The sequence below is a fragment of the Anomaloglossus baeobatrachus genome, chromosome 3 (assembly GCF_048569485.1).
Source record: "Anomaloglossus baeobatrachus isolate aAnoBae1 chromosome 3, aAnoBae1.hap1, whole genome shotgun sequence".
Classification (NCBI taxonomy): domain Eukaryota; kingdom Metazoa; phylum Chordata; class Amphibia; order Anura; family Aromobatidae; genus Anomaloglossus; species Anomaloglossus baeobatrachus.
Window position 1 is genome coordinate 30254426 of NC_134355.1, and position 12406 is coordinate 30266831.

At 51.2% G+C, this 12406-nt stretch overlaps 1 protein-coding gene across 1 annotated transcript in view; it reads right to left on the reverse strand.

Moving 5' to 3' along the window:
- Positions 1 to 12406, reverse strand: part of MIA3 (MIA SH3 domain ER export factor 3) — a 198828-nt gene that overhangs the window by 25371 nt on the left and 161051 nt on the right. Inside the window, exons 22-23 of the mRNA XM_075341433.1 lie at positions 10577 to 10674; positions 8463 to 8591 (exon numbers count right to left, since the gene is read on the reverse strand). Coding sequence (XP_075197548.1) covers positions 8463 to 8591; positions 10577 to 10674 — 227 coding nt within the window. The remainder of the gene's footprint in view (positions 1 to 8462; positions 8592 to 10576; positions 10675 to 12406) is intronic.

Genomic DNA, 12406 nt, shown 5'->3' on the forward strand with positions numbered 1-12406 from the left:
ATGGAATGACGGCGGTGCCTCAGCAGAGAGCGCACCGCCAGACGAAGGGACTGCTGTTTGACTAAGGGCAACTTGACAAGTGCCGGCAGAGTCTCGAATTGCATCCCTAGGTAAAGAAGCACCTGGGTCGGGGTCAGAGTGGACTTGGGCAGGTTGACAAGCCACCCAAACTGAACGAGCGTGGCGAGAGTGAGTGAGACACTCCGCTGGCAGTCTGCACTGGATGAGGCCTTGACTAGAAGGTCGTCCAGGTAAGGAATCACTGCCAACCCCTGGAGGTGCAGAACCGCAACCACTGCTGCCATGACCTTGGTGAATACTCGAGGGGCCGTGGCTAAGCCGAAGGGGAGAGCCACGAATTGGAAATGTTCCTCTCCGATTGCAAAGCGTAGCCAACGCTGGTGTGAAACCGCAATAGGCACATGCAGATAGGCATCTCTGATGTCGATGGATGCCAGAAAATCTCCTTGGGTCATTGAGGCAATGACCGATCTCAGAGATTCCATGCGAAAGTGCCGCACCTGAACATGCTTGTTGAGAAGCTTGAGATCCAGGATGGGCCGGAAGGAACAGTCCTTCTTGGGGACTAGAAAGGGGTTTGAGTAGAAACCGCTGAACCGTTCCCGGGCGGGAACCGGAACAATTACACCGTTGGCCTGCAGGGATGCCACGGCCTGAGAGAAGGCGGCGGCTTTGGAGCAGGGGGGGGGTGGACAGAAAAAATCTGTTTGGCGGGCTGGAAGAAAATTCTATCCTGTAGCCGTGGGAGATGATATCTCGCACCCACTGATCGGAGACGTGTTGAAACCACACGTCGCCAAAGTGGGAGAGCCTGCCACCGACCAAGGACGTTGCTGGCGCAGCCAGATAGTCAAGAGGAGGCTGCCTTAGTGGCAGCGGCACCTCCGGTCTTTTGAGGACGCGGCTTCGCGCGCCAGTTGGGTTTACGATACTTGGCTGCGGAAGTGGACGAGGTCGAGGGCTTAGAGGATGACCAGTTAGAGGAACGAAAGGAACGAAACCTCGATTGGTTCCTGCCCTGGACAGGTTTCCTGGTTTTAGTTTGTGGCAAGGAAGTACTCTTCCCGCCAGTAGCTTCCTTAATGATTTCATCCAGTTGTTCACCAAACAGCCGGGACCCAGTAAAGAAGGGAATTTTGTTTACTTACCGTAAATTCCTTTTCTTCTAGCTCCTATTGGGAGACCCAGACAATTGGGTGTATAGCTTCTGGCTCCGGAGGCCACACAAAGTATTACACTGAAAAGTGTAACCCCTCCCCTCTGCCTATACACCCTCCCGTGCATCACGGGCTCCTCAGTTTTGGTGCAAAAGCAGGAAGGAGGAAACTTATAAATTGGTCTAAGGTAAATTCAATCCGAAGGATGTTCGGAGAACTGAAACCATGAACCAAAAGAACAATTCAACATGAACAACATGTGTACACAAAAGAACAACAGCCCGAAGGGAACAGGGGCGGGTGCTGGGTCTCCCAATAGGAGCTAGAAGAAAAGGAATTTACGGTAAGAAACAAAATTCCCTTCTTTGTCGCTCCATTGGGAGACCCAGACAATTGGGACGTCCAAAAGCAGTCCCTGGGTGGGTAAAAGAATACCTCGATAAAAAGAGCCGAAAAACGGCCCCCTCTTACAGGTGGGCGACCGCCGCCTGAAGGACTCGCCTACCTAGGCTGGCATCTGCCGAAGCATAGGCATGCACCTGATAGTGTTTCGTGAAAGTGTGCAGACTCGACCAGGTAGCCGCCTGACACACCTGCTGAGCCGTAGCCTGGTGCCGCAATGCCCAGGATGCACCCACGGCTCTGGTAGAATGGGCCTTCAGCCCTGAAGGAATCGGAAGCCCAGAAGAACGGTAGGCTTCAAGAATCGGTTCCTTGATCCACCGAGCCAAGGTTGACTTGGAAGCCTGCGACCCCTTACGCTGGCCAGCGACAAGGACAAAGAGCGCATCCGAACGGCGCAGGGGCGCCATGCGAGAAATGTAGAGCCGGAGTGCTCTCACGAGATCTAACAAGTGCAAATCCTTTTCACATTGGTGAACTGGATGAGGGCAAAAGGAAGGTAAGGAGATATCCTGATTGAGATGAAAAGGGGATACCACCTTAGGGAGAAATTCCGGGACCGGACGCAGAACCACCTTATCCTGGTGAAACACCAGAAAGGGGGCTTTGCATGACAGCGCTGCTAGCTCAGACACTCTCCGAAGTGATGTGACTGCCACTAGGAAGGCCCCTTCTGCGAAAGGCGTGATAGAGAGACATCCCGCATCAGCTCGAAAGGTGGTTTCTGAAGAGCCGTTAGCACCCTGTTAAGATCCCAGGGTTCCAGCGGACGCTTGTAAGGTGGGACTATGTGGCAAACTCCCTGCAGGAACGTGCGGACCTGCGGAAGCCTGGCTAGACGCTTTTGAAAAAACACGGAAAGCGCCGATACTTGTCCCTTGAGAGAGCCGAGAGACAAACCCTTGTCCATTCCGGATTGAAGGAAAGAAAGGAAAGTGGGTAAGGCAAACGGCCAGGGGGTAAAACCCCGATCAGAGCACCAGGATAAGAAGATCCTCCAAGCCCTGTGATAGATCTTGGTGGACGTTGGTTTCCTGGCTTGTCTCATAGTGGCAATGACATCTTGAGATAACCCTGAGGACGCTAAGATCCAGGACTCAATGGCCACACAGTCAGGTTCAGGGCCGCAGAATTCCGATGGAAAAAATGCCCTTGAGACAGCAAGTCTGGTCGGTCTGGTAGTGTCCACGGTTGGCCGACCGTGAGATGCCACAGATCCGGGTACCACGACCTCCTTGGCCAGTCTGGGGCGACGAGTATGACGCGGCTGCAATCGGATCTGATCTTGCGTAGCACTCTGGGCAAGAGTGCCAGAGGTGGAAACACATAAGGGAGCCGGAACTGCGACCAATCTTGCACTAAGGCGTCTGCCGCCAGAGCTCTTTGATCGCGAGACCGCGCCATGAAGGCCGGGACCTTGTTGTTGTGCCGAGACGCCATTAGGTCGACATCCGGCACCCCCCAGCGGCAACAGATCTCTTGAAACACGTCCGGGTGAAGAGACCATTCCCCTGCGTCCCTGCCCTGGCGACTGAGAAAGTCTGCTTCCCAGTTTTCTACGCCCGGGATGTGAACTGCGGATATGGTGGATGCTGTGTCCTCCACCCACATCAGAATCCGCCGGACTTCCTGGAAGGCTTGCCGACTGCGTGTCCCTCCTTGGTGGTTGATGTATGCCACCGCTGTGGAGTTGTCCGACTGAATTCGGATCTGCTTTCCTTCCAGCCACTGCTGGAAGGCTAGTAGGGCAAGATACACTGCCCTGATTTCCAGGACATTGATCTGAAGGGTGGACTCCTGCTGAGTCCACGTCCCCTGAGCTCTGTGGTGGAGAAAAACTGCTCCCCACCCTGACAGACTCGCGTCTGTCGTCACCACTGCCCAGGATGGGGGTAGGAAAGATCTTCCTTGTGATAATGAGTTGGGAAGAAGCCACCATTGCAGAGAGTCCTTGGCCGTCTGGGAAAGGGAAACTTTCCTGTCCAGGGAAGTTGACTTCCCGTCCCATTGGCGGAGAATGTCCCATTGAAGTGGGCGCAGATGAAACTGCGCAAACGGGACTGCCTCCATTGCTGCCACCATCTTCCCTAGGAAGTGCATGAGGTGCCTTAAGGGGTGCGACTGACCATGAAGGAGAGACTGCACCCCTGTTTGTAGTGACCGCTGCTTGTCCAGCGGAAGCTTCACTATCGCTGAGAGAGTATGAAACTCCATGCCAAGATACGTTAGTGATTGAGTCGGGGACAGATTTGACTTCGAAAAGTTGATGATCCACCCGAAAGTCTGGAGAGTCTCCAGCGCCACATTCAGGCTGAGTTGGCATGCCTCTTGAGAGGGTGCTTTGACAAGCAGATCGTCCAAGTAAGGTATCACCGAGTGTCCCTGAGAGTGCAAGACTGCTACCACTGCCGCCATGACCTTGGTGAAAACCCGTGGGGCTGTCGCCAGACCAAATGGCAGAGCTACGAACTGAAGATGGTCGTCTCCTATCACGAAACGTAGAAAACGTTGGTGCTCGGTAGCAATCGGCACGTGTAGATAAGCATCTTTGATGTCTATTGATGCGAGGAAATCTCCTTGAGACATTGAGGCAATGACGGAGCGGAGGGATTCCATCCGGAACCGCCTGGCGTTCACATGCTTGTTGAGCAGTTTTAGGTCCAGAACAGGACGGAATGAGCCGTCCTTTTTTGGCACCACAAAGAGATTGGAGTAAAAACCTTGCCCTTGTTCCTGAAGAGGAACAGGGATCACCACTCTTTCTGCTCTTAGAGAGCCCACCGCCTGCAGAAGGGCATCTGCTCGGTCGGGATGTGGGGAAGTTCTGAAGAAACGAGGCGGAGGACGAGAACTGAACTCTATCCTGTACCCGTGAGTCAAAATGTCTGTGACCCACCGGTCCTTGACCTGTGGCAGCCAAATGTCGCAAAAGCGGGAGAGCCTGCCACCGACCGAGGATGCGGAGAGAGGAGGCCGAAAGTCATGAGGCAGCCGGCTTGGAAGCGGTTCCTCCGGTTGCTTTCTTGGGGCGTGAGTGAGCCCGCCAGGAATCAGCGCTCCTTTGCTCTTTCTGAGTCCCTTTGGACGAGGAGAATTGGGGCTTGCCCGAGCCTCGAAAGGACCGAAACCTCGACTGCCACTTCCTCTGTTGAGGTTTGCTTGATCTGGGCTGGGGTAAGGAGGAGTCCTTACCCTTGGACTGTTTAATGATTTCAGCCAATTGCTCACCAAACAGTCTGTCTCCAGATAGTGGCAAGCTGGTTAAACATTTCTTGGAAGCAGAATCTGCTTTCCATTCCTTTAACCACAAGGCTCTGCGCAAAACCACAGAGTTGGCGGACGCCATTGAGGTACGGCTCGTAGAGTCCAGTACCGCATTGATAGCGTAGGTCGCAAACGCAGACATTTGCGTAGTTAAGGACGCCACTTGCGGCACTGCTGGACGTATGATAGAGTCCACCTGTGCTAGACCAGCGGAAATAGCTTGGAGTGCCCACACGGCCGCGAATGCTGGAGCAAACGACGCGCCGATAGCTTCATAGACAGATTTCAACCAAAGGTCCATCTGTCTGTCATTGGCATCTTTAAGTGAAGCCCCATCCTCCACTGCAACTATGGATCTAGCCGCAAGCCTGGATATTGGGGGATCTACCTTTGGACACTGGGTCCAGCGTTTGACCACGTCAGGGGGAAAAGGATAACGTGTATCCTTAAGACGTTTGGAGAAACGCTTGTCTGGATAAGCATGGTGTTTCTGGACTGATTCTCTGAAGTCAGAGTGGTCCAGAAAAGTACTCAATTTACGCTTGGGATACCGGAAATGGAATTTCTCCTGCTGTGCAGCTGCCTCCTCTGCTGAAGGGGCTGGGGGAGAAATATCCAACAGTCTATTGATGGCCGCTATCAGGTCATTTACCATAGCGTCACCATCAGGGGTATCTAGATTGAGAGCGGTGTCAGGATTAGACTCCTGATCACCCACGTCTGTCTCATCATACAGAGACTCTTCTCGCTGAGACCCTGACCAGTGTGATGACGTCGAGGGTCTTTCCCAGCGAGCTCGCTTAGGCTGCCTGGGACTGTCATCCGAGTCAGAGCCTTCAGCCTGTGAAGCCTGGGACCCCCTTGAAGTACGGATTAGTTCCAACTGAGGGGGACCGGGGGGCATAGACACAGCAGTGTCCATGGTCTGAGTAACTGGCCTGGACTGCAAGGTCTCCAGGATTTTTGTCATAGTCACAGACATCTTATCAGCAAAAATTGCAAATTCTGTCCCCGTCACCGGGGCAGGGTTCACAGGCGTCTCTGCCTGGGCCACTACTACCATAGACTCTGGCTGACGAAGTGGCACAGGGATTGAACATTGCACACAATGGGGGTCATTGGAACCTGCCGGTAGATCAGCCCCACATGCGGCACAAGCAGCGCGTACAGCCTGTGCCTTGGCACCCTTGCGTTTTGCGGATGACATGTTGTTGTCTCCTCAGAGCAATATAGGGTATTAGCCAAGAAGCGACCGTACAGTGCAATATATATATATATATATGGTACAGGGAAAAAGTGCACCAAAAAAACACTGTGGCACTAGTGGGGCCAGCACTTATGTGCAGCTTACCGCCCGCATAAACGCGGGTGTGTGGTCGCCAGAGTCCCTTGTCTGGGTCCCCCAGAGCCTGTGTCCGTTCTCCAGCCAGACTGCATGCAGGAATGGCTGCCGGCGTCCTGTGGAGAGGGGCGGGCCCTGGGCGTGTTCAGACCAAGAGCGGGAAACTTGCGTCCCCACTGTGCCCAGTGAGAGGGCTGGAGTATGTAAATAAGACTCCAGCCCTCGGCGCTGACTATTGTACAGCGTCTCTCCCCTTCCCTGACTGACAGGGTGGGGGCGGGAACGAAGCGGAGCTAGGCCGCAAAAGCCGGGGACTAGATTTATAAGCGCCGCCGTCGTAAAAGCACGGTCGGCGCTAAGTCCCCGGCGCACTACAAGTCCCAGCCGCGCCGCCGCTCCCGGAGCGGCCGGCGCGGTAGTTCCCAACACATAAAGTCACTCAGCTAGGCTGCAGTGACTCTAACCCCAGCGCGCAGCGCTACTGTCCCCGGCGCACTAGCACACCCAGCAAGTCTGGAGTGTGCGTGGCCTGTCTGTGCGGGGACACAGAGTACCTGACTGTTGCAGGGCCTTGTCCCTGACGGTACTCAGCTCCTCCAGCAAGGTCTCTGGGTCTGTGGATGGAGCCCGGCCTCAGGGTTTGGGGGCCGGTAAGATCCCACTTCCACAGAGCCCCTCAGGGGGATGGGGAAGGAAAACAGCATGTGGGCTCCAGCCTCCGTACCCGCAATGGGTACCTCAACCTTAACAAACCACAAGTGGGGTAAGAAGGGAGCATGCTGGGGACCCTATATGGGCCCTCTTTTCTTCCATCCGATATAGTCAGCAGCTACTGCTGACTAAACAGTGGAGCTATGCGTGGATGTCTGACCTCCTTCGCACAAAGCTTGAAAACTGAGCAGCCCGTGATCCACGGGGGGTGTATAGCCAGAAGGGGAGGGGCCTTACACTTTTTAGTGTAATGCTTTGTGTGGCCTCCGGAGGCAGTAGCTATACACCCAATCGTCTGGGTCTCCCAATGGAGCGCCGAAGAAATATGAAAATTGGTGACGGCGGGGAGGTGGTTAATATTATATGAGAAATGATCACATCAGATCCCAGTCTGTAACACTACGGCTGATTGATTTCATGAACGTGATTCATGGAGCCGGGAACTTGTGACCCCTTCATGATCTGAACCAATGACTAAAGGATCAGAAGCAATGGAGGACGGGGGTCCGCTCCACGTGCGCTCGGCTCATATCCCCCTCCGGGTTTCTCTCCTGCCAGACATCTCCATGCAGTAAGAACACCACCGCATCATTATTCAGCAGGATTTCTGGGTGAGGTCATAAAAAAAAAAATAACAAAATGGAAAACACAAAGCCAAGAGGTGTCAGATGTCCCGTCCCCCTCCCCGATAAGGCAATTGTTGCAGGACTGTGTGGTAATCAGTGGGTTAATGGCTTTACATTAATTATTTTTCTGAGTCCCAAATCTTACAGAAAAAAAAATCCTACAGCATAAATGTATAGCTTCTTTACTGTATACACACTTACCTATATAACATCACACAAATCCTGTTTTGTACCTCAGAGCTGCACTCAATATTCTGCTGGTGCAGTCACTGTGTACATACATTACTTATCCTGAGTTACCTCCTGTATTATACTCCAGAGCTGCACTCACTATTCTGCTGGGGCAGTCACTGTGTACATACATTACATTACTGATCCTGAGTTACATCCTATATTATACTCCAGAGCTGCACTCACTATTCTGCTGGCGCAGTCACTGTGTACATACATTACTAATCCTGAGTTACCTCCTGTATTCTACTCCAGAGCTGCACTCACTATTCTGCTGGTGCAGTCACTGTGTACATACATTACTGATCCTGAGTTACCTCCTGTGTTATACTCCAGAGCTGCACTCACTATTCTGCTGGTGCAGTCACTGTGTACATACATTACTGATCCTTTGTTACCTCCTGTGTTATACTCCAGAGCTGCACTCACTATTCTGCTGGCGCAGTCACTGTGTACATACTTTACTGATCCTGTACGGATCCAGAGTTACCTTCTGTATTATATTCCAGAGCTGCACTCACTCTTCTTGGTTACAATTTCCATTAATAAAAACTACACCCCTCTATGATCAATGCTACGAGTATGAATAGCAGGCTCCCTGTACAGATTAGATATTGTCTATGATGGATTATTGAGCGTCCCCTTGCGTCGAGCGCTATATTTCGCAGAGAATATTCTATACAGATCGATGTTGTGCGGGGGACTAACCTTTCAAATCCTCCGATCGGCTGAGGTTGGCTGAAGCGGATCGTACAGAGCCGTCCATCATTATCGGAGGGGACGGGGCTCCCCCACTTACAGGTGAAGGCCCAAATGATCCGTCCCTGCTCAGGTTACCTGCCATTGAAAACCGGAAAAAAAAACGAAACACAGAATTGTGACAAATATTTCCCTCCAAATTATACAAAAAAAAAAATTCAAAAAATGTTGTGCACAATAAAAAAAAAAACAAACGAAAAAACTGAACAGGCGTAATTCATTAGGAATGGCGTTTTGCACTCCAGTCTTAAGACGTCTGGGGTAAGGTGTAATTTAACAGGGGATGTATCCAGGACTTCAAAAAGGTAAAAAAAATGTGCATAAGCACTAACAAGAAGGCAGTTGCTCCTTATCCTTTCTGCTGTGCCCGGAGTTGGTGTTTTCCGGTGCAGAGCGGTCGCAGATACAGCGGCATCGTGCGCAGAGGCTGCTGCTTTTCCGCTTTCCTCTGTAGACAAGGTGGCACAGCCGACGTCCTCCTCTCTGCCTACCTGGAGGAGCTGGCTGTCGTCAGCAGGACGTCAGCTGTCCCGCCCCGTCTACAGGGCAGAGCGGATGAGAAGCCGAAGCTCGGTAGAGGAGTCAGCGGAAGCAGATGAATCACCGGCAGGAGCGGCGGTCTGTGCCTGTGCTAGGCCGGCGAAGAACGGGCACAGACACATCGGAAGAAACTACCTCCTCGGAAGTGCTTTAAACTACTGGACATACCCTTTAAGAGGCGCACACCTCCGGCAGAAACATGCCATTAGTCAGAGAGTGGAGTATACGAGGGGCTGCTGATAAGTCTTTGGCTTTACCAAGAAAGAAACGAGATAGGATCATGAAACTTTCCATTTATTCCACATACTCTCCACTGATGATAACACTTCTTACATCGGTATTCCAAGTTCTGTAAGCCTAGCAAAACGAAGGATTTCAGTTGTGCCTCAAACCAGACAACCATACCAGCCATGGCATCAGAAATGGTGTGAAATGTGTTACCCTTGAGGTGTTTCTTTAGGTTTGGAAGCAGATGATAGTCGGAGGGAGCTAGATCTGGTGAATAAGGTGGGTGGTCAACCAGCTGGAAGCCCAGCTCTGCCAGCTTTGCCGTGGTCACTTGTGCAGTGTGAGCGGAGGCGTTGTCTTGCAGGAACAAGAATCCTTTGGACAGCTTGCCGCACCTTTTGGCCTTCAGAGCTGCCTTCAATTGGTCCAAAAGTTCAATGTAATACCTTGTATTGATGGTGGAACCCTTTTGAAGGTAGTCCACTAGCAGCACGCCCTCCTTATCCCAGAACACTGACGCCATCACCTTTAGTGGCTGATTTTTGCACCCTGATCTTCTTTGGATGAGGAGAACCACTGTGCCTCTACTCTTAACTGCTCCTTGTTTTCAGGGTCATAGAAATAACTCCAGGTCTCATCCATAGTGACCAGTCGCTCCAGAAAGTTCTTATCAGTCCGGAAACGCTGACAAATGGAGCAGGAAGTTTTCACTCGCTGCTTCTCTGATCTGTTGTCAAACATTTGGGGACCCACTTTGCAGAAACTTCCTCATGTCCAAATGTTCACAGGAAATCCCCATGATGTCTGCTATTGCTTTAGCTGAAATCCGTGGATTCTCCAGTATGACGGTGTACACAGCATCGACAATCTCCAGAACCACCACTCTCGGGCGTCCAGGACGTTCCTCATCATTGGTGCTGAAGTGGCCCATTTTAAATTTGGCAACCCAGTTCTTAACTGTGGAATATGAAGGGCATTGATCCCCCAATGTCTGCGACATATCAGCATGAATATCCTTCGTGGACTGTCCTTGCAGAAACAAGAATGTTATCCCTCCTCTGCTCTCAGTTGCTGTGAATATCGCATTACACTCTGCCATCTTGTTTTCCTGTGTGCGTAGATCACTTACCATAAGCAACAAACACTAAATTTTGAAAACAAATATTAGACACAAAAGGCTTTCATGTAATGTAACGTTCGTTACCATAGACACAAAAAAAGATCACAAAGCCAAAGACTTAGCAGCCCCTTGGGTTGCTCCCACTAGGGGGAGCTGCGCGGATTGCACATGGTACCTCTCCTCGGTGGCGGGTGGTGATCGGGACGTCCCGGGGTTGGTTTCACTATGGACGGTCTCTGGAGGGCTGTGATCCTTTGGTTCACTTCAATCAACCTGTAATTGAGTAAATACATACAAATTTAGTAAGAATTACCCCTCAGTCATACAAATATGTACAAATCTCCGGGTCAGAAGAAGGTAAATTGCCCGCAGGGGTTTCATCATGGCCCCCCATGATCCACACAGCAGAATAGGGACATACAGGGTGTCCACCGCCATTAACTTGAGAACGGCGGCAGCTATAGGCATAGAAGTGGTGTCTAGGTATAGTAAAGTAGCCATGCGCTACGCAATGAAACCACCTATAGCTCCACCTGGTGGAAAACAGCGGCGTTAGCATCTTTATCTCGAAAACGTAACGAGATAGAGAAAAAAAGTGAATTACAAAGTTGTAGGGCATCATCAATTCAATATGAATCCACACCTTGCATACAGAAGAAGGGAATTTTGTTTACTTACCGTAAATTCCTTTTCTTCTAGTTCCTATTGGGAGACCCAGACAATTGGGTGTATAGCTTCTGCCTCCGGAGGCCACACAAAGTATTACACTTTAAAAAGTGTAACCCCTCCCCTCCGCCTATACACCCTCCCGTGCATCACGGGCCCATCAGTTTTGGTGCCAAAGCAGGAAGGAGGAAACTTATAAATTGGTCTAAGGTAAATTCAATCCGAAGGATGTTCGGAGAACTGAAACCATGAACCAAAAGAACAATTCAACATGAACAACATGTGTACACAAAAGAACAACAGCCCGATGGGAACAGGGGCGGGTGCTGGGTCTCCCAATAGGAGCTAGAAGAAGAAGGGAATTTTGTTTACTTACCGTAAATTCCTTTTCTTCTAGCTCCAATTGGGAGACCCAGACAGTGGGTGTATAGCTACTGCTTCTGGAGGCCGCACAAAGAACTACACTTAAAAGTGTAAGGCCCCTCCCCTTCTGGCTATACACCCTCCCGTAGGAGTACGGATTCCTCAGTTTTAGTACCAAAGCAAGAAGGAGGAAAGCCAATAACAGTTTCAAAAACAAATTCAATCCGATAACAAGATCGGAGAACTTAAGAAACAACATGAACAACATGTGCACCCGAAAAACGAAACCCTAAGAACAAATAGGGCGGGTGCTGGGTCTCCCAATTGGAGCTAGAAGAAAAGGAATTTACGGTAAGTAAACAAAATTCCCTTCTTCTTTTTCGCTCCTAATTGGGAGACCCAGACAGTGGGACGTCCAAAAGCAGTCCCTGGGTGGGTAAAAAGATACCACATGAACGGGCTGTCAGACAGCCTCTTCCTACAGGTGGGCCACCGCCGCCTGAAGGACCTGTCTACCTAGGCTGGCATCTGCCGAAGCGTAGGTATGCACTTGATAGTGTTTGGTAAACGTGTGCAGACTCGACCAGGTAGCCGCCTGGCACACTTGCTGAGCCGTAGCCTGATGCCGCAATGCCCAGGACGCACCCACGGCTCTGGTAGAATGGGCCTTCAGTCCAGATGGAATCGGAAGCCCAGCAGAACGGTATGTGTGAAGAATTGGTTCCTTGATCCACCGCGCAAGGGTGGATTTGGAAGCTTGCGATCCCTTATGCTGACCAGCGACTAGGACAAAGAGCGCATCAGAACGGCGGAGACGCCGTGCGAGAAATGTAAATCCTGAGTGCTCTCACCAGGTCCAACAGATGTAAACCCTTTTCAAATTGGTGAACTGGATGCGGACACAAAGATGGCAAAGTGATATCCTGATTGAGATGAAAGGAAGAAACCACCTTGGGAGAAAACTCTGGAATTGGAC